The following is a 22,487-nucleotide window of genomic DNA, read 5'->3' on the forward strand; positions in this document are numbered from 1 at the left end:
ATCGAGGTCCGGTGTCGAAAAGTCTTGTGATCCCACGGGATACATCTTGGGGTCATATAATGTCATTTGGAAGCATATATAACCATTTTATGTTGTCATAAACGTCGGTGGTGTGCTTGAGTTAACGAAATCGGTGCAAGTTGTAAATAGGTAAATTAATCGTTTAAAGGTCAATTGGATAGTTCCACCCACCCAATTGGACTCTCAGAGGGTATTAGGGGTCATGGTAAACATCTCGAAAATTTTTATATTCAGGCAAAAAAAGTCAAAAAAATTCCAAAATTAAAGGTTATTAACCATGCTTTTTGAGGGATTTTGGGGGATTTGGGGTCAGTGTTGAAAAGTCTTTTGATCCTTAGGGAATATATCCCGGGGCCATACATTTGGAAGCAAATATGACCATTATATGTTGTCATAAACGTCCATGGTAGGCTTGAGTTAACGAAACCGGTGCAAGTTGTAAACAGGTAAATTACCGTTTAAAGATCAATTGGGTGGGTTCCACCCACCCAATTGGACTCCTTGAGGGTATTAGGGGTCATGGTAAACATCTCGACAATTTTTATTTTCAGGTGGAAAAGGTCAAAAAAATTCCTAAATTGAAGCCTATTATCCACCCTTTTTGAGGAATTTTGGAATATTCAGGGCCCGGTGTCGAAAAGTCCAACACATGCAAAATTGAATTATAATTTTATTTAGGAAAATATTATATTATAACTCTTAATAATTATTATATAAATTTATTTATTATATCACAATATTGTTTGGAACAAAGGAAGTAGTTCATCTAATCTTTTAAAATAGTATACTCCACAATATAATACTTTGTATGATTTTATGACTGTATGTAGACCAATCAATTGGGTCGGGTCATTTTAGGTTACGAGTCAAGAAATATTCAACCCTAGCCCAAAGTTTTGGATTCAGATTAACACACCAGGCTAAGAACAATTTGTTTTACTTAATTTTTTAATATTTTTTGCTAATTTTTAGAAATTTCTAATATTCAATGTTCACTTTGCTTTTTTTTTTTAATGTATTAATCAAACATTGTTCACCAATATTATTATTAGTCATTTACATGCCTACTACAAAGTTTAAATCATCTCAAAAGTACATCAATTTCTAGCTAATTTTGCATCAATGATATATTTTAAAATTTCACATATAGATTAAAATTTTGTCTTAAAATTTAATAAATAACGAACCCGGGCATCGCACGAGATACAAAACTAATTTTATCTAAATTTGAATTGGAAAATGTCTATACAAAAGGATATTTGAATATGCAATTTTACAAATTAAGGAGGTAAACATTGTTATCCAATTAAACAATTGATAATGAATTCTAATTTATTAATAACCAATTGATTCAAATCCATTTCCAACCTCTATTGGCTAGTGATGCTAGGGTTACAATCTATGTCAATTCAGACAAACATTTAAATAAATTTAAAACACTAATTGCAAATTTGTTACAAATCTTTCACTTTAAACCTATGTAATAAACAACAAGAACATAACTTAAATTATTAGTACACAGTCTAAATCTACCTTGACAACCATAACAAATGTCGTGCTCTTAAAGCAACACGTATAATGTAAACATATAATGCATACGCAAATCAACTTGTGTAGATTTTAAGTGTACTCGAAAACATAATAAACGCAATTGCCTTAATTCCCAAGAAAATATTACACAAGTGAAGTAACACAAGTATATACACAAAAAATACCTTCTCCATATCATTGACAAACCCCAAACCCAACATAACTTCAGAGGAATGCAGAGTATGAACCAGTCATTACAGCAAATTTCAAGCACATTGCAGAATGTATGAAGATCTTAAGAAGGCCATTAAATACCCACAATTTTTCTCTCATCAAACAAATCAACCCCATTAAACTTGCTTTAAAGAACCTTTTCAACGACCCATATAACCTTACTAATGGCGATTATGGTCATCTTCTTCAATATTGTGCCAACCATCGTCTCATTTTACAGGGAAAACTACTTCATGCTCGTACTGTTCTCTGCAACTTCAGCATTGATAATTTTCTGGGGTCAAAGCTCATCAATTTTTATGCTAAAACAGGGCACATTGATCATGCACGAAAGGTGTTTGAAGAAATTCCCCAGAGAAATATTTGGTCCTATAATGCTATGTTCATAGCTTATTCATGTGATGATAAGCCAGTAGAGACATTGAGGCTGTTTTCTTCTTTTGTAAGAAATTCAAGTGTTTCAGTGAAACCTGATAATTTCACTCTTACTTGTGTCTTGAAGGCGTTGTCGAGCTTGTTTTCAGATGGAAACTTGGCTAGGGAGATCCATTGCTATGCGTTGCGACGTGGGTTTGAATTGGATTTGTTTGTTGTTAACCCCTTGATCACGTATTATGCAAGGTGTGATGAATTGGGTATGGCAAGAAAAGTGTTTGATTTGATGAGGAAGAGAGATTTAGTGTCATGGAATTCTATGATTTCAGGGTATTCTCATGGTGGGTGTTATGAGGAATGTTTGAAGCTTTATAAGTTATTGTTGGATGATAAGAATTTGAGCCCGGATGGCGTGACCGTGGCAAGTGTACTACAGGCTTGTGCTCAGAAGAGGGATCTTGTTCAAGGGATGGAAGTACATAAATTCGCGATAGAGGAAAATATTAAAATTGATACATTAGTCTGTAATTCAGTTATAGGGATGTATGCTAAATGTGGTAGCTTGGATTATGCTAGAGAATTGTTTGAAAAGATGAGTGGGAAAGATGAGGTTACATATGGCTGTTTGATTTCTGGCTATTTGGCTCACGGTTATGTGGAGAAAGCAATGGATTTATTCAGGAGGATGGAAAGCCCGAGTTTGAGTACATGGAATGCTGTGATTTCTGGTTTGGCACAGAACAATTTTCATGAGATCTCCATTGATTTGACAAGGGAAATGCAGGATTTGGGTTTCAAACCTAATTCTGTGACAGTTGCAAGTATCCTTTCTGCATTATCCCACTTTTGCAATCCAAACGCAGGCAAACAAGTACATGCCTATGCGATTAGAAATGCTCTCGAGGACAATATATATGTGGTAACTGGTTTGATCGATGTGTATGGAAAAGCTGGATTTCTTCAAGGAGCAAGGCATGTATTTGGTCAATCATGGCATAGGAGTATAATGGTTTGGACAGCGATAATTGCAGCTCATGCAACAAATGGAGATGCTAATCATGCCCTTAACCTTTTTGATGACATGTTGAATCATGAGACTCGACCTGATCCTGTTACTCTCACTGCCGTATTGACTGCTTGTGCATATTTAGGTGATTTAGACAAGGCTTGGAAGATACTGGAGGATATGCATGATAATTATGGTATACAACCATTAGCAGAGCATTATGCTTGCATTGTTGGGGTTTTGACGCAAGTAGGAAAAGAGTCTGATGCAGAGAAATTTATATCTAAAATACCCATGGCGTTTAGTGCAAAAGCAGTACGTTGTTAAATGGTGCTTCAGTCTACTTCCGATCAACTGCTTGAAGTGCAGTCTGAAAATTAAGAGTTGTTGAAACCTCATTGTTGAAAAATGGCAAGCCACGAGTGTATAATTTGCTAGTATATACTGTCGCTGCTCCTAAGACTAAATTCTTAACCTGTCATTGAAGTATGAAGTCTAACCATTATAATGTCTTTGGTCGGAAGAGTTTAGTGTGATAGACGACCAAAGAGTTTAGTGTAATAGAGTGCGGAGTACTAACTAAAGAAGATAGTGAGAAAGAAATGTGATGAGCCCTAATATTGTCAGACTTCCTGAATCTTATAAGTTACAGGGGCTCCAAAAATATGATATTTTCCTGTATTGATGGTTTATATTTGCTGTTTTGCTCTGAAACGCCAAGCTACTCAACTGGTCAGAACTTTTCGGGATGAAAAATATCCTCATTTCTGTACTTGTGTCATTGTGCAAAGCCAAATAGTCTGTATTATTTTTCCCATGTATCACAAGAAACAGTAAAAATGAATTGACGTTGTTTTCAGGATTTTTATGTGGTCTGCATTTTGATTTATTATTTACAGCACAGGTGCCTTCATCATTGTCCATGCTAATTAATAATCTCAAAGACAAACTGCCCTCTGAAAGCAACAATTCAAGCTCTAGACAAAGACAGTGTAAATGTGTAGACAAATCTTTCAGAAAGCCAACTAAACTGTGTAGCTACCACATTACTTAAGCATTAGGTTTTGTCTGATAAATTACACTTCCAAGACTCAAATCAGAAGAAGAAAAAAAAATAATAAAAACAGGAAAAGATTGCTGTAAACCTAAGAGGCTAGATATTTTTTTTTAAAGAACTCGTGAACTTAAAACCCCAAAAAAAGAGGAGTGAATTTGAGAACTATCTCAATGTCCTGTACAATGTTTTCCTGAGCACCTATTATAAGGATGCTAAAAGAGAATTGACCAGTTAGTCGTCTGCCCTCCATCAACAATCTCATGCCTTCCATCCATAGCCCATATTATCATCAAGGTCACTGCCAAAAAATCCATTATCTGCAAAATCATGTGGCAAATCTGGAACCATGTCATCTGTCAAATGCAGATTTTGAGGCATTTCTGATGCTTTCTGATTAAATCCACCATTGGAACCACCTCCAGCTGCTGATGAATCACTGTTAGCAGCTTTAAAACTGTTGTTCTTGCTAAGAGTAGGCCCCCCACCTCCAGGCACATTGCTCGACACAGCTGGTGTTGCTGGTGTAGCATTGCCTCCATATCCTAACCCATTTGCAGCAGCACTTGCATTCATAGTTTGCCCACCAAGGTTTTTCTGCTGTCCTGCTGCATTATTTCCAGACATATCCTGCAGTAATTGCTGAAGCATATGCTGCTGCAAAGCCTGATTGCCAGGTGAAGGCTGCTGATTCTGTTGAGATAAGCCATTACCACTCACGGTGCGCTGCTGTTGCTGGGCAACCAATTGCGGATTTGAAAATCCACCAACTGGCGAAGTCTGCATTGATCCTGGAAGGACACTAGAAGCCCCTTGAAAAGAGGAAGATGGACTTTGGTTATTATGAGAAGAAGATGCTTCCTGCTGAAGTGAGTTAGGATTTGAGTTCATGGAGTTCTGTCTCATCATTATATTCTGGTAGTTGGTCAGTGCCAAGGCAGCAGCTGCCTGCCCACTTAACGTGCCCCTGTTACTGGCAAGCATATTAGGGTTGTTGCCCATATTAGGGTTGTTGCCCATGTTAGGGCTATTCATCCCAGACTGCTGCATTGCCATTAGTTTATTGATAGTGTTTCTATCAGTGGGCAGACCTTGAAGACCAGCTAGCTGCTCCATTTCCTGAATCCTCTGCATCTGCAGCTTGGATGCAGAGCCATGTCGGGGATAACTTTTCAAACCCTCTGAATATGAGACAACAAGAACAGAATTCAGAAATACATTCAAAGGGAATACAAGAATCAGATGAGCTAAATATTAAAACAAAAGTCATGCAAATTACACAGGGTGTACCAAGCTTTCAAATACTCTTCAGACTAGACTACCAATAGGAAGAGATGTCTAACAACAACAACAACAAAGCCTTAGTCCCAAAAGGATTTGGGGTCGGCTAACATGAATCGTCATAAGGAACTATAGGATTTAAAAAGGGAAGGAAGAGATGTCTAACGCAAGACCTAAAATCAATCTAAGCAGCAAAAGCCTCTTCCTTAAACCCAGCTGTATTCCTGTAAGAATCTTTATTGATAGCATCATTTGTTCAACACGCTTTGACCACAACCAAAAAAAAAAGTGATGGTAACTTGTGGACTGAAATTTTCTGAACTGTGTGAATGGTAACAGCAATCTGTCATTTCAAGTTATTAGGACAAGACATAACATTCATGATCAAATAACCATTCTCATCAGATATACACCACGGTTTCCATTCGACATTCCTGCTTTCCAATTTAAAAGCTGCAAGGACAACATAATGTCCACTGAGTAATGAACAATTGCACTGCCCAAATTTCAAGGACCGTATGATCTTACATGCATTCAAAAATTGATTTTGATTGAAACCTACTTTGCCCAAGAACCAAGAGCAGAAGATAACTTAAATTACGACCTAAGGTTCAGGCCTCACAAATTTACAAACTTGAATATGGTTTAGGTCACAAGTCAAGTGACAGTGTCAAGTCAAGACCAGGCATCCAAACAGGTATGACCTATGGGATCAAAGAAACATAGCTAAAGTTTGACAATTGATATTAGTTCACAAATTTGAATCATCACTTTCAGTTCCATTTCAGGCAGGGTATTTCACAGATGCGCTTGAAGAGCATAATCATCTCGCCAAGCTAATTGAACTCTGAAACTCGAGGAGATTACTATAGATGCATTCAGTTATGGTACTTATGGAAAACATGAACAATTGCAGAAAAGGAAACAAAATGGCCAATAAAACAAACCTCGGAGAAGTGAACTTCCTAGGTGTAACTATTGACAAGACATGATGCTTTTAATGAATTTAAAAATAATGAAGAGAGAGAGAGAGAGAGAGAGAGAGATAGAGTAGGCAAGGTAAATAGCATAACTCTGCTGCCCGAGCTATCACTAATAAAACAAAGAGATGAATTTGGAATTTATTCCACACGGAGAAACAAGGTGAACATATATTGCATCGATTTCCACAAATTTGTTGAACAGTGACATTGAGCCAAATGAGTGAAGCATGACAAGCTCGCTAATGCAGCGCAAATGTTGTAAATGCAATGCATCTCTTATAACAAGATTAAATAACTATGTCCACAGAGTTTCATACACTCTTTTTAAACAACTAAACATTCATCTGCTTTTGAGGATCAGGTGCAAAGGCTCTAGCCAGCGGACGGTGGACTTTGTTGACATGCAACCATTAAAAAATAAGAAAATGGATATACCCCAAGTATGTGACCATATTCCAACAGCTTGTAAAAGTAATTACCTATAGGACCAACTTTATTGTCCCGGCAAAAATCTACAAGGTCTTTCATACTATTGACAACCTCAGCAATCTGTTGCAAGAGTATATCAGATACTATCAGATATAACAATATACATTATCAGAAAGAATTCATCATCAGTACAAGGTGAACAAAAACGCACCTGCAAACACCTAACATATCTTTTTGAAAATCCCAAGTCGTTGAGTGAGTGCAACTCCAAACACTTAGCAAGTTGGCGACCAGCTGTTACAACCCTATAGCAGAAAAATGATTTCAGATTTTCACTTCATAACCCATATTAGTTTGGTCGAAATGAAAAACTAATACCATAAAATTACATGGCATTTATTTCCAAGAATCTTTTATGATTTACTATAGGATCGACAGCTGAACTATGTGATATTAACTGTATGAAAATGTAATGGTAATATAACTACCACATATATATAATTACACATTCCTAAGCCTTTAGGATGGAAGATAGTAAACAAGGCACTCCATACTGTGCTTTTCACTTTTTCAGCATATTATACCAGTCGTGACCGTTATTAACAATTAATAAACTCACATATTACTGTTTGTTTGTAAATCTTGTGAAGAAACTCCTTCAGATCCACTGTCAGCAAGTGTGCTTTGACATTTTTGCGCAACCTGAAGCAGCTGATTCACCTGATAATAAGCATATAACTAATTATTATACATTGACCATCAAGACACCAAAAAAAAAGAGAGAGAGAGAGAGAGAGAGAGAGAGAAAGTAGAAGAAAGATTTTTACCACGCACAGAACTTGAATATACTTATAATCAATCAATCAATCAAAGCCTTAATCCCAAAAGTGGGGTCGGCTAACATGAACCAAATTTGATTATTCCGTGTAGTCATCAACATAAATCTTTCTCCTCCATCCCTTACGATCCAAAACTTCATCCTCACGTAAATCCATGCACTTCATATCCTTCCTCACTCCTTCCAACCAAGTCATCTTTGGTCTCCCTCTTCCTCGTTTAATCCCTCCATGGTCCCACTCTTCCACTCTTCGCACCGGTGCACAGAACTTGAATATACTTATAATAAGAAATGGAAAAAAAGAAACAAGTACCTGAGGGGCAAAAACCCTCCTAGGAAGTAGCTCCTCATGGCGACGTGCACAGAAGTCCCATGATAAGATCTGTGAATCAAAGAAGGTAAATGTGCAAGAAGTAGAAAGGTGAAGGTTAGGGAATTGGATATCGCATTACAATACCAAACACATTACCTTTAATTCCTGGGTGAATATGATTCTTAGTTGACCCTCACGAACAACACGAAGTTGATCATACACACTCTCCTGAACAGCTTTTCCGTATTCCAACATCATTATTCCATTACCAAACCTACGTTCACGGGGCACATCGACAAACAAAAGCTCATCTATCACACCACTGCCAAATTTAATTTCATTGAGCCGTGGGAGTACTTCATATGTTGCTTCTGTTGACACACGAGAGAATAATAAGATGTTAGAAGAAAAACCATATATAGCATGTTTCTTAATCGCCCTAACAACTTAAGCAAATGAAATCGTGTGTTAAAGCACAGTAAATAGGATAAACAAATAAACACGGCAGCAAGCTTAATCCCATATTTGGACCACTAATATTCCATATTTGCACACTCTCAATTAGCCTGCAACAAATAGACAGCTACCTGCGGTACAACTTTGCTTCTAGACCACTTTAGTGTAAATCTTAAAATTATACCCTTCAGAATTCGCTATACAGAATATAACCAGTGGTAACAGATGAGGAGCCTCACAAATGAGTCGCTAGACATTTAGTAAATCACAGTTATTTAGCAAAAAATCTACTCAAATGCTAGAATAGCTAAGAAAATAAATAAATAAAATTATAAAAGCAATTATCTCTACTCAGTCTTTAAAGCAAAGTGTAGGGTATATTCAATCATTGACCAAGTCTCAGACTATAAGATGTCATTACAGAGCACAAAGTAGCATGCACTCCAAAATATTCTCTTATGTAGAATCAACCATGGCCATGCTATCAGAATCTAGCAAATGAAACTAACATGGAACACATAAGTACCAATAAATATATGGAGAAACTATCTCTCATCTGATAAGTTCTCAAAAAAAAACTAGGCTATTTTAGAGTTAATTGAAGGTCACAATAATACGTCATCAACAAGAATATACTTAAGGCAGTATAATTCACCTGCAAGCAACAGTTTTATAATTTGCTTATTCCAGATATTTTTATCCATGATAAAATAAGATTTTAATACAACACAAGACAATAAAATGTATATACAGAACACAAACTTACCAAACCCCCTTCCAGACTTGGAGCCACATATGTCACAGTGCCAAGCATCCTAGGTCATGCAAAGAGCAAATATAAGAAAACTGGCCAAACATCACCGGGTTTTGGGTGGGGGAGGGGGTTGAAATTAAACTGTTAACTCAGAAAGATTAATATATAAAACACAGCATTAGAACTTAATGATCACTCCAGTTAAGAAGAATTTGTAACTAACCATAGCAGCTTGTGGGAAAACCCCTAATGCATGTTGTCCAACATTTTCATACAGAGACAAGCACCACCGTTTCTTAGCACGGGGAGCGTAGTATTCTGCCACAAATTTTCTCCAATAAGCAATAGTGTTTTCCTGTTAGCACACATAGAAAGATGAGTATAGCCAGAAAGGGTGACACTGCTAGTAAGATGAAGAAATCGACATGCAATAATGAGAATGCCTCACATGACGCAGAGATAATTTTCAGATTCAAAGTGACCATAAATAACATATGTTAAAAAGAGTAACGTATACAGACTACAATCAGCAGCAGTGACAGTACAGTTTAGAAGAAAAATAAGAATTTATCAGCACTAAGATACAAGTAACAACTCACTTGCGGTCGTTGCCGCTGATGATAAAGGTATTGCATCAGACGACGGGCACATACGCCTCCCGTATCTTGTGGATTCTTCATAGAAACCATTTGTTGTTGCACGTTTTGTTGAAGTTGCTGTCTCATCTGTTGCTGTTGTTGTAACTGAACACGCTGCATTGGTGGCATAGCCTGCAAAAATTGTTGCTGCTGTCGTAGCCTCTGCTGCTGAAGGATAGCTTGCAACTGTGGGTTATGGCTTTGCAACTGCATTGGATCTGGTCTCTGCAGAAATTGTTGTAAGACTTGCTGTTGCAAATAATCTTCTTGCTTGATATCTAACCGCGGTTTTTTCTGCAGGTGGGATACATTAGCTGGATCTTGGATGAATGAATTAGGAATCCTTGACCCCAAAGAATGTGTGAGTTGGCCTGTTTGAGAAGCTGGCAACGATGAAGCACCAGAAGCCCCTTGTGGAAACTGATGCTGATTCTGAATAGCTTGTTGAGAATTAGGGTCATGATGAGAACCCTGTTGCCCTGTTGTAGGCCCATCTATTACAGAGGAGCCAGAAACACTAATATTATTGGAAGTAAATGACATTGGTGAGGCAGGCAATCGTAAGTAGGATTCTGTGTTGATACTGGCACTTCTTTGCAACTGGGGACCTCCTGAGAAGGCTGAGTTTGCATCAGTGACCAAAGAACTAGCTCCAACACTTGGCCCTGAATTAGCCACACTGTTCAAAACCGTCTGATTCACGTCGCCAGAAAGTGGGCCTAGGTTCGAGCGCCCTGTTCCAGAAATTGAATTGGCAGTGTTCCCAAAAGACGAACTCAAGTGAGAGTTAATTACATTCTGAGACTGTGAATCTCCTTGGAAAAAAATACCAGAACTTGCTGAAGATTGAGACAGTCCTCCAGCCACCCGAGAAGGTGCCATGAGCGGCACCGACCCCTGATGGCTGGAATCCAAATAGCTCTCCAAAGCCAGGCCTGATTCCCCCTCTTTTCACCAAAAACTATACCCAATTTCCTCAAGTAGAGCTACATACAGAAACCCATAATAGAGCCCTCACAGTAAACCTCGCAAATACAATATTAGAACAGATTATATTATCAATTCCCAACACTATAACAAAAACTACCCAATCCAAAAGCTCTATATTACCCAAGTCGCTCGGTCGTACAGTGAAATGTTTGTTTTCCTTGACAGCCTTATACTCTAGTGAAAACACAAACCAAAGCTACAATTAGCAGAAGCATAACCTAGTGAATCAGCAATCAAATTCAATATTTAACAAATGTTATCCTAGCCTAGTCATTAGTTGAATTATCAACCATATAACATAATAATCTATCCATAATTACCAACTTCTAAACTCCAAGGCTGCTCTTTTAAACCTTCAGAACCAACATCATTTCTCAACAAAACAACTATACAATATGAACCCTATCCATGATTATTGAAGTTAACAAATTAAGAGTTAAGTTATCAACTAGGAAAACCCTAATTACTACCCACTAAAATAACAAAAACAAAAAATAAAAAAGCTAACCACATTAAGTAAAACAAATCCCACTTGTTTTACCATAAAAACACACAAATAGGCTTTAAATCACATCATTTTCTAACAAAATCCATCAAATCCAACATCAATTAAAATATTAAAAACCCAAAAAATGCATTCTTTAAATCTTTAAATTAAACTTTATATTTCCAAAAATGGAACCAAGAACTCAAATTACCATAAACCCACCAAACAAATTTATCACTTTAATTAAATTAACAACTCAAATCAACAAAGATTTAACACCCAGATGACTAGATTACACAAAAATCAAACTTTAATCACATTAAAAAATGGGGAAAAATAACGCCCAAAAAGGAAATTGTCAACAAAAATTAAGAAATGGAAACAATTATACCAAAAAATTGCACTGATCACTGAAAAATAGTGCTGAATTTGAAGAAAGAGAGAGAACAAACCTTTGAAAACGGCGAGCTAAGAAAAAAAGCTGAAGCCTCCGGAAAATTTTTAAAAAAAAAATGATACAATAAATAAAAAAAGAAGCTGAAAATTTGGGGAGGAGAGAGAAAAATGAATTTGGAATACAAACCAATTTTATATAGCTAGCTAGGAAAGTAAGAGAGGCGAGGTAACCGGCTGCACCAGTAAACAAGAAAAATGAACCGGCTATTACCGGTAATATATGACACGTGGCGGCTGTTAGGTTGGTGTACGTAGTCGGTGGCAAAATCAAAGCGGTGAGTAAAAGAGGTATGTGATGACATGGCTAGATCTTATTGGTCAAAGGGTTAGTACCGGATTAGGGTCAGTGTATGACGCGGTACATGGTAAGGGTTATTGTATGATGTTGCCACGTCAGCTGATCAAATAAGATTTTGATGTAAGGGTATTTCTGGAATTTTGATTGTAATTATTGTGAGACGTGTGAGATGTTGATTGGGTTGGTGTGATTGATAGGATTGAAAAGAGAAGGTGGGAGTGTATACAGGGGATTATTACCCATTAATATTTTATTTTATTTTTTGATTTTTTAATTCGGAAATTGTAAGATTACCTTTTTTTTTTTTTAAACGAAATTGTAAGATTACCTAGAGTTTAGGTTTTAATGATAAACTTAAATACGGAGTAAATAAAAAATGGGAAAATAAGGGATGATACTAGCCCTCGTGTGGCCTGCGCCGGCCACTTGAGTTGAGCCCGTTTATTTTGTGAACATTACTTTTGGATTTTAGAATTTAACTCATGATAAATGCTCTATTTGTCAATAAATAATTATTAATGTTGGCTAACTGAAAATTTTGATGAATAAAATACTTAATATGAGGTTTAATGTCAAGTTTAAGAGAGGTTAATTTTACGATTCATGATATAGATCACTTTAATTCACTCAAGTTAGTCACGAGAATGTGGTTAGAGAGCTATTGTAGTAAGGTTGAGATGGCATTGCTTTTTGATTTCAGTTTGAGCTTAACGAAAGCTAGTGGGGTAGTGGTTTAGGTTATTTTTATTAGCAACAACAAAGTAATGATCCCAAAACAGGTTGTTTTATACAAAGTAAAAATAAATATTAAAAAGATTATTCAGCCAATTACACATAGGGTCTGTTCTAATTTACTGAACTGAGTTGAATTAATCTGAACTGATTGGAGTTGAACTGAATTGACTTAAACTGAAATAAATTGTTTATGAGAAATTGAAATTAGGAACTGAACTGATTGGAGCTGAACTAAACTGAATTGAAATTAAATTAAAGAGACCAAGCCCATAGTCTACATATATTTAATCAACGTCCATGAATAAAGTAATAAACCCCTTATAACTTGTACCATGAAATCCTTTTACCATCCTTGTTCCTTGGGTAATCATTTGCACTAAGAGTGTATAAATATTTCTTTCTAAATCAATAATTTTCGTTAAGTGAGAGAGTGCTATATACACCCGGGTGTACTGTACACCCATGAGTATCTTATTCTCATTTTGATGATTGTTTTTTCTTATAATCATCAAATGAAGAGCAAAAACTAACCTTGGGTGTACGATACACCCGAGTGTATATAACAAATTCTACCATTAAGTGGGCATCACTTATAATCTTGTGCAATAATGAGCTTAATTATTGCACATTTAAAATAAGAATTCTATGGAAACCAAAAAAAAAAAAAAAAAAAAAAAAAAAAAAAAAAAAAAAAAAAAAAAAAACCTAATCTAGCATGTGATCAAAATCTCGTTTAAGTTAAACTTGCCGCAGAAATTAAAAATCAAATAATCTAGATGCACCTTTTTTTTTTTTTTTTTTTTGGCTTCCAAACAATGACCTTTCTATTTTGACATAAAGGCTTGTAAATATATTATTTCGACTTACAAAATGATTGTGCAACAACTGTTAGAAGATTTATTCGTTGATTTTACAAAAATTATCTCAAATTTAAAATGATTAATTTCTAATTGTGCTTTCAAGAGGCAAATCAGATAATGAGTTATGTGATCAACTATGGCCATAGTTACCCCTCTATTATTCTTTGTTGATTACTCCTTTGATATTAAAGAAATGTTCTTTTCTTATCATTTGATGGGAATAGTTAGATCGTTCTTAAATTATGCTGGAAATCAGCATATTTTAGAATATTACACCATACATCATACATGACATTAAATCATTAATGCTTATAGCTAGGTAATTTTTAATCATATGACATATTCCCTCCCAAGCTTTAGTAATATAATTGAGTATGGAAGTTAATATAAGTTGTAGCATGAGTCCATTCACTAGCCTCCATTAACTCAAAAAATAGAACACTTGTTGAAAAATTCAAAGAGGGAGGGAGCTTTTTCTAATAAAATTGACTAACTTAGAACCAACCCATTTTTTTTTCTCCTTAAGCATACTTCCTACTTGTAAACAAACACACTCAATTTTGACATGCTTACAATGACATTGCATTTTCGTTTTTCATCCCCTCAAATCAAACACATTGCTGTTTGCTTATGTGATGGATACACTCACTATTGAAACCCTCACTTCTTTTGCATACTTCTTTGTGTGTGTATATAAACTGATTAACCTCCCTCGTCTTTGTATATTTTCTTCGACTTTTGGGCTTCAATTCACACACTCTAATACTCCTCAAAAACAAATTTCTTTTAGAAGAATAAGTTTAAGGCCCAAAGATGATTAGCACAATATAAGATCCATTCACTTGCCACAAATTTATATATCTTACCAATACATTGGGCTTAGCCCATAACAATCTCCCCCCTCCCCCCAATTCCATAGTGAGGCAGTTAGGAAGACAAGGTCACTTGTCACTTATCGCTTGAACCTAGACCTGGCAAATGGGTCATTCAAATCAGGTTCGAGTCGGGTTAACTTTAGGTCGGTAAATATTCAGATCGCGTCGGGTTATAGGTGAAATTCAGGTCATCATTTTGGGTTAAGTTCGGGTTGAGTCAGTTTATGTCAAGTTTGTTCGAGTCGAGTCAGTTCGGGTCGGGTCAATTTTTAGGATCAATTTTCGGGTCAGGTCAAGTTTGGGTCAAGTCACAAAGTAAATTCATTTAAAAAAATAGTTGGAAAAATAAAGTAAAATCGTTAAGAAAATAAAAAAATTTGTGACTACCTATTAATTAGGAAAGAAGCCCTAAAATAAGTAATTCATCATTTCACCCTATTCATTTCAAGAATTGGATCACTTCAAGTCGGGTGATTCGGGTTAATTAATTTGGGTTGGGACACTTCGGGTCGGGTCAACATTGGGTTTTGGGTCAATTTTGAGTCGAGTTGGGTTATTTCAGGCATCGGGTCTTGATCGGGTCAACTACATTTTGGGTCAGGCCGGGTTAGTTCGGGTTCGGGTCAACGATTTCGAGTCAGGATTGCCACTTGAACCTCATCCTAACCATCTAATTACAAAACTAACCGCTAATTTTGAGAATTATTTTTGCCTCATAATGTCATGGTCGTCTATTATAAAAAATTAGAATGAAATGGAGAGGAAGCCCATACCAAGTAGTTCCTTTAAATTTCATGATCGAAAAGAAAAAGTCTAAACCAATTACATCCTCAATTTTTATCTACACATTGGGCACAAGAGGATATAAACTCCACCTAGAACAATCTCCTCTGATCTCATCACGAAGAAGACATAATCATTTTCATGGTCACCTGGACCTCACCTTGAAAAACTTACTACCATACAAACTAAACCTTGCTTCCGAAATCTATCTTAGCATTCCAAATTCATGGTCAATCACTACTGTCAACATAATGCATCCATCTACATTAACTTCATTATACAAACTAGTTCATTTCAAACCGTCTCCAAACACACAACTTTATACAACTCGCTAACCCATGCACCCCCCTTACCCACATGCCACACCCCATAATCACAAATTCACAACCCACAAGTCTCACAAAGCCTCCAAAGTCCAAACCCTAGGTAGGACCATTCTAGGCATCTAGCTAAACACAAGTTCACAATTAAAGATTGTTACCCCTTTTGGTCAACAAAACCTAAACAACCCAAAACTAGAACTTAACTCTTTCTCCAACATAGCTTAAAAAACTACAACTGGTCTACTGTCACTGAATCTCTGAAACCACTCAATCAACCCACAAATCCAAATCCACCCAATTAAAAAGAAACCCCAATTTATTCACCAAAAAAACAGTTGCACATAACTTCTTCCCCCAACAAATTTCTGATCAGTCTCACACAATTTACACATTCCCATAACTTCTCGGGGTCCACTACCCCATTCATCCATCTTCTACCCTCCTTATTTTCATAATTTCATCCACCCTTTTTAATTCTTTCTTATTTAATTAACTCATCTTCTTCAAAACTCAGTCAATCAACTCGGTGACTCCGCAACCATGGACCTCGACATGTCGTCCATGGCGGCTTCTCTGGGTTTATCAGTAGCAGTGCTGAGATTCCTCCTATGCTATGTTGCTACAATACCCATTAGCTTTTTATGGCGATTGGTCCCAAGAACTCTTCCAAAACACATCTATGCTGCTTTTACTGGGGCCCTTCTTTGTTACCTTTCTTTTGGGGTTTCTTCTAATCTTCATTTTCTTGTTTCTATTTTGATTGGGTATCTTTCTATGCTTGTTTATCGACCTAAATGTGGTCTCATCGCTTTCTTCGCCGCTTTTGGGTATTTGATTGGTTGGTAAGTTTCTCAGATTCATTATTCAGAATTGGGTTTTTTCATATTTTTATTGATTTTTAATTGATTTTTGATTGGTTTTAATTGATGGGAATTTCGTCTATATATGTTATACCAAGTATTTAATTTGCTTCATTTGTTTTTGTATTTTGCTATGATTTGATGTTAGTTTGTGATTTTATGTATTATTGATTTGGTAGCGTTGAAACTGTTGAGTGATAAAGATTGAAAATTTGTTTGATTTTGTCTCAAAGTTATTGGGTGGAAAACTTGTTTTGCCTGTTTTTTATTGTTGAATTTGTTGTTGTTGATCCAGGACTGGTTTGAGTAGTATTGCATTTGGGTTATGGAGTTTGCTGTGTAGGATTAAAGAAGGATTTTGTGTTTTGCCTCGATGTTACCGCAGTTACTGTTGCATAGTACGGATAACCGTACTACATTGCTGTTGCTATGATTGAAATTTGAATCTTTTATGCATAATATCGATTTCGGGTTGAGAATATGTATCTTGAGTTAATAAAGGATGCTAATTTAGGAGAATTGGAGAAAGGGAGAAGGAGGGAGTTTAGTATATACTATATACAGTATACGACTATGGAATATGTTATGTCATCTGTGTGGAGCATGAAAGTGAGATCATAAAGACTAGATTTGATGAATAGCTTCTTAGAAAAATTTGTCCTGTCGTCGTCCCAAGATAAACTTTTTCTGACTTTGGCACGAAGATATAGAAAGCCATTAGCATTTAAGCACACCAGATTTCCAAATTTGCCTATATCATAAATGGTGTACTTGAAACTGAAAATGAATCAATAAAGTGGCAGACTTTTTTTTTTTAATTTTTAATCAAACAAAGTACTTCATATGTAGTAGTACACTTGAATTGATCAACCTTTTCAATGTACACCTATAAAAGAGAAGTGGAAGATTTTCAACTTTCAAGGGACATTTGAACATGATGACGATGAAACTAATTGTTGCATGGAGGTAGTTTGTGCTGAGATGATGTTACAAAATGATGCAGTTTGTTTTGTTATTGAATGCTGCTTTGATATTTTAATCCGTTTTCTCTTGTAGCCATGTTTATTACATGAGCGGAGATGCATGGAAGGAGGGTGGAATCGACACTACTGGTAACCTCTTGTTATATTCACATCTACTTCTTGCTGCTATAATTCATGTTTACCTTCACCATCTCACTCTTTTTGGTGGAATATGATGTAATGGTTGGCCATATTGGAATAATTCTACAATACCTTAATGAACTTTGTTTCCTGAATGTTGTTAGGTGTCCAAATTGATGTAGTTTAGTTTCAGATCACCAGAGTTTATATCTTTTTTATTTATTTGGATTCCTTTACATATCAAACAACTTTTTATTAAAATTTTAACCAAACATTCTTTCAGTGGCAATTGTTGTATCATATTGCACAAACCGAGTGGAAGTTGGTGATGTTAGGTGCAAAATTTTAAGTTTGTACTATATTGCTAATGGGCAATGCTAAATTGCTAATTATTATTTTCCGCCAACTTCCTTTTTTTATGTAGAGGAGATATAATATTTTGAAAGTTTTGATCTTTCTTGTTATTTTATCATATTTTCACTGACACTACTGTTAGATTGAGCTTAAAATGGTGATGAATTGGACACCAGCATTACTGTTTTGCTCTCTCTACATAGATATTGTCTTTTTGCCATGCATGGAACCAACTGCAATACTGTGCTTATTCTGAGAACATTGTATGAATGTATGGGATAAACATGTATTTGTTACATTTGGACTACATCTAAACTTGAGCCATATTAGTGCTCCAACATTGTATGGCCAACTAGCTGAAAATCTAATTTCTGTGAACTTGTTTGTCCCTTGTTTCCTTTGCTTTGTTGATGTAGTGTTAAATCTTAAATCTTGTAGGTTTGAAAGGTATATCACTCTAAAATAGCAAGAATCTCTCTATCTTTTAATTTTTCTTTGTTATTTCTTTGTTGTTTTAGTCTAAACTCATGCTGGTTTTCATAAAATATTATTACTCTAAATTAGCAAGATCTTCATATTTATAGATGTAAAATCCTTCTCCACAATCTTAGGCCTGCCATTCCCCAATCTTTGCTTCAAGCAGCTTGAGGAATAATTATTGAGTCATGTGCCTAACCCTATGATCTCTGGCAACAGAGTTACAACATCAATAAGTCCTCCAAGTCTAAGGCTTCTCATTTTGATGGAAATAACTGAAGATTTGAACTAAAAGCGTAACTGGACTTTTCAGATTGCCACTGCTTGAGTTAGTTTCTCTCAAATTTCTGTATCCTTGATGTTTCTTGTCAGTTTTTAAAACTATTAATTTCCTTGCAGGTGCTTTGATGGTCTTGACGCTTAAAGTCATCTCATGCGTAATAAATTATCAAGATGGACTATTGAAAGATGAAGACCTACGTGAAGCACAGAGAAAAAACCGATTGCTGAAAAAGCCCTCCTTGATTGAATATGTTGGGTATTGCCTCTGCTGCGGGAGTCACCTTGCCGGACCTGTATTTGAAATGAAGGATTATCTTGATTGGACAGAAGGGAAAGGGGTCGGTTTATGAAGCATTCTTGTTCGTCATTATGCTCATTTTTTAAGTTTACAAGTGTCAGGGAATTCATAAACTTGGAATCACGAGTGTGCTCTTTGTCTTTGCAGCTTTGGAGTCCATCGGAGAAACAGCCATCGCCTTGGGGTGGAGTAGGTCGGGCTCTTCTTCGAGCTGCTATATGCATGGCTCTCTATTTGAATTTGGTGCCATATTTCCCCTTGTCTACTTTTACGAACCCCTCGTATGGGGAATGGGGATTCTTTAAAAAGCTGGGTTATCAGTACTTGTGTGGATTTACAGCACGATGGAAGTATTATTTCATCTGGTCTATCTCGGAAGCTGCTACGATAATTTCTGGTTTTGGATTTAGTGGATGGACAAATACATCCCCACCAAAGCCCAAGTGGGATCGAGCCCAAAATGTCGATATCATAGGAGTTGAGTTGGCAAAGAGTGCTGTTCAGATACCACTTGTCTGGAATATACAAGTTAGCACCTGGCTCCGCCACTGTAAGTTTCTTGGCCTCTTATCATTTTTATTCTACTGTTCATCATGTATTGCTGTATTGTGCTATAAATAACCTTTGTAAACCTTAAAAGATTTGTTTTCTTATTCATTATTTCACTATGGCACCAATTTGGCAATTTTGTGTATCTGAAGCTACACTTTGCTTGTCACAGATGTCTATGAGAGACTGGTCCAGAAGAACAAGAAGGCTGGTTTCTTTCAGCTGCTCGCTACACAGACAGTCAGTGCTATTTGGCATGTGAGTCTTCTTCTTTGAACTAATAAGTCCTCTGGTCTGTCATTTAGCTTTAGACAATATGGTGAAATTAGGGATAACCAAACATCTCTTAGATTGTAAAATTTCTGTGCATGCAAGATCACTCCTTTTTTGTCATTCATCCATGTCTAATATGAGATAATTTGAATCTTGATTCTTGAGTACTTGTTTGGTTTTTTGCGCCATTATATAGTTGCATAACTTCACAGAATTGAATCTCCGCATGTCCCAGTACTTGTGCAACAATATTTTCAGTAATAAGTGTGATATTCTTCATTCACTGATTTCTTTTTTCCTTGCTGTTCTGAAAAAACAGGGATTATATCCTGGCTACATATTTTTCTTTGTTCAGTCGGCTTTAATGATTGCTGGGTCTAAAGGTATTACTTGATCCAATGCTGCTAAAGTCTTATTTTGTTTGCTTATTTTTTTTTGGACTTACTGATGCTCATTTTTGTTTTATACGTTCAACAGTAATTTACAGATGGCAGCAAGGTGTATCTGCGGGTATTTTGAAGAAGCTATTGACATTTGTAAATTTTGCATATACAATGCTGGTTCTGAATTATTCAGCAGTTGGTTTCATGGTTAGTTCCTTGCATCCATCGTTTCTCATTTTTTTCAAATTTCTTAGGGCCTGTTTGGTTCTAAATAATTTATTGTGTACTTCATTGTATGAGCTTATTCAGAATGGTTGATAAGTAATAAGTAATTACCCTGAAACCCTTACCTCATGAATTATGTGTTGTTAGAATTTAAACTCAAACCCTGCTAGCTACCGCTCATAATTTATTCTCTTCTCAGTCCTGCTAGGTTTGATGTATCTGTTAATTTGTTCTTCCCTTCTACACCTTCGTTTCCTCTGTGCCTCTATTTCCCTTCCACCGTGTCTCTCTTTTCATATACCCCTACTGATGTTGTTGCTCATATTCACTTACACCACCTTCTTACCCTTCTTTTCTTTCCCCCTCAACCTACTACACTCACTTAAGCCTTTGATATGAGGATTTTGTCAAATAGATGACACCAAGCCTTTTCCGCCCTAGCCATCGAATAATTGGTACTTTTAATGGTTATCTTGGCGTTTTTTTACATTATTTTGGGTTATGTTGGTGGACTGGTGGTCGCAGTGCCATGGCGGCCTTTGTGATTTGAAGGTTGTTTTGGTTGGGCCTTTTAAGGTGGGTCTTTGGCGGGGCTGCTGTGTTAGTTATGGTGGGTGATGATGACCTGATGAACATGGAATTTGGATGGCTGTATACTATTTTTCTGGATTTGTAGATTCCAGCCTTTCAGGGATGAGGGTTTGGAGGAAACCTCCCAAGTCCCCATTTCCCCATGGCGGTGTGTAGATTTGGCCCCTCATGTCTCAGATATGGGGAATATTGATTAAACCAAGAACTGTGGATTGTAAAGATCAAACGAGGCTGATCAACTTTCGCAGTAGGATCCCTATTGTGATTTTTGGAGAATTTGCTGTTGATTGTTTGTGTGTGTGTGTGTGTGTGTTTTTTGGGTGAAGATTTTCTGCTGTTTGTTGCTATGATATACTCCGTATTTTTTTTTTCCATTTCTAACGAGGTTATCTTTCCAGGTACTAAGCTTGCATGAAACCTTGACTGCGTATGGAAGTGTGTATTATATCGGCACCATTATTCCTGTTGTCCTTCTAATTCTGGGTTCTGTTGTCAAACCTCCAAGACCAGCAAGGTCAAAAGCTCAGAAGAAGGAACTGTGATGCGGATAAACCTGACACGTCTCTTCTTGGTCATCTAAAACCCAGAGAAATGTTTCGTTTTAGATAGCTCAAAATTAATCAGTCTCATCACAGACCAACCTGAAGTATTGATCATGCTTTTAGCTGCTTTCATTCTGCTGTTGCAAAATCTTTATTTTTGAGGTTCTGTTTTGAAACTCTGCACGTCATTGCTCGTATTTGTTTTTTTAGCATTACTTAAAATTCAAAGTTTGCTTAAACAATAGAGCCAAAGTTTAGAAAATACAAATCTTGTGATGTCTTTCAAATTTGATTATTATAGCACTGCCTGCCCCCTCGCTCGTTGACAACACAAGTGGACAGACAGTATGTTAAGGCTCGCTAATGAAGAGCTTTGACGATTGGAGCCATATCAACTGAACCAGGAATGGCATAAAAGTTATATCTCGATCATGGAAAATGAAATTTCTCACAAGAAATTTCACTTACCTAGGCAGGACCGCGGGAGGATAAGCAAACAATTCCATTTCGTATAAACTAGAAATCCGAGGAATATATTTAACCGAAACACACTAATACTTCGTATCAACTTTTAACTCGAGTATTTTCAAATACATTTGTGTGTCTATCAAACAACTTAAATTGAATATCAAATCTTTAGGGGTAGACAACATGATTCACTTTCAATAATATCTTGATTAATCATCAGTTAAAAATTTTGTATATTAGAATCTCAGCCATTTTCTTAATAAAAAAAAAAAATCTCAGCCATTGATTAAAAATTACAATCCAATCACTCATATCTCTGAAAAAAGACAGAATATTTTGAAACTATTGCGTCTTTATATAGTT

The 22,487-nt window shown here is 36.2% G+C and overlaps 2 protein-coding genes and 1 pseudogene across 2 annotated transcripts; 2 read left to right on the forward strand and 1 right to left on the reverse strand.

Moving 5' to 3' along the window:
- The first annotated feature begins 1,837 nt into the window (after window positions 1–1,837).
- On the forward strand, window positions 1,838–3,950 carry LOC145609734 (pentatricopeptide repeat-containing protein At2g37310 pseudogene; annotated as a pseudogene).
- A 223-nt stretch (window positions 3,951–4,173) lies between these two features.
- Window positions 4,174–11,950, reverse strand: LOC145609733 (putative transcriptional regulator SLK2). The gene is made up of 10 exons (XM_081665196.1): window positions 11,842–11,950; window positions 9,874–11,076; window positions 9,498–9,629; window positions 9,287–9,335; window positions 8,221–8,435; window positions 8,065–8,133; window positions 7,533–7,633; window positions 7,125–7,218; window positions 6,964–7,033; window positions 4,174–5,401 (listed from the first exon to the last, which is right to left on the reverse strand). Exons 2-10 carry the CDS (start codon window positions 10,792–10,794, stop codon window positions 4,482–4,484), a joined length of 2,571 nt encoding a protein of 856 aa, XP_081521322.1. The 5' UTR covers window positions 10,795–11,076; window positions 11,842–11,950; the 3' UTR covers window positions 4,174–4,481.
- Window positions 11,951–16,045: 4,095 nt separating this feature from the next.
- Window positions 16,046–21,853, forward strand: LOC145606720 (lysophospholipid acyltransferase 1-like). Its single transcript, XM_081662548.1, has 8 exons — window positions 16,046–16,561; window positions 17,636–17,691; window positions 18,913–19,133; window positions 19,241–19,643; window positions 19,815–19,900; window positions 20,235–20,298; window positions 20,393–20,505; window positions 21,513–21,853. The coding sequence occupies exons 1-8, from the start codon at window positions 16,260–16,262 to the stop codon at window positions 21,654–21,656; spliced, it is 1,389 nt and encodes a 462-aa protein (XP_081518674.1). The 5' UTR covers window positions 16,046–16,259; the 3' UTR covers window positions 21,657–21,853.
- Window positions 21,854–22,487: the final 634 nt, after the last annotated feature.

This window comes from Chenopodium album, chromosome 23, assembly GCF_948465745.1.
Source record: "Chenopodium album chromosome 23, dcCheAlbu1.1, whole genome shotgun sequence".
NCBI lineage: Eukaryota > Viridiplantae > Streptophyta > Magnoliopsida > Caryophyllales > Amaranthaceae > Chenopodium > Chenopodium album.

Coding starts and splice junctions, on each gene's coding strand:
- LOC145609733 (XM_081665196.1), bottom strand. CDS start 10,794: ATGGCACCTTCTCGGGTGGCTGGAGGACTGTCTCAATCTTCAGCAAGT. Junction 7,634..8,064: donor GGAGGGTTTTTGCCCCTCAG/GTACTTGTTTCT, acceptor GCTTATTATCAG/GTGAATCAGCTGCTTCAGGT. Junction 7,034..7,124: donor GATATGTTAGGTGTTTGCAG/GTGCGTTTTTGT, acceptor CTCTTGCAACAG/ATTGCTGAGGTTGTCAATAG.
- LOC145606720 (XM_081662548.1), top strand. CDS start 16,260: ATGGACCTCGACATGTCGTCCATGGCGGCTTCTCTGGGTTTATCAGTA. Junction 16,562..17,635: donor TTTGGGTATTTGATTGGTTG/GTAAGTTTCTCA, acceptor TTTCTCTTGTAG/CCATGTTTATTACATGAGCG. Junction 20,299..20,392: donor AATGATTGCTGGGTCTAAAG/GTATTACTTGAT, acceptor TACGTTCAACAG/TAATTTACAGATGGCAGCAA.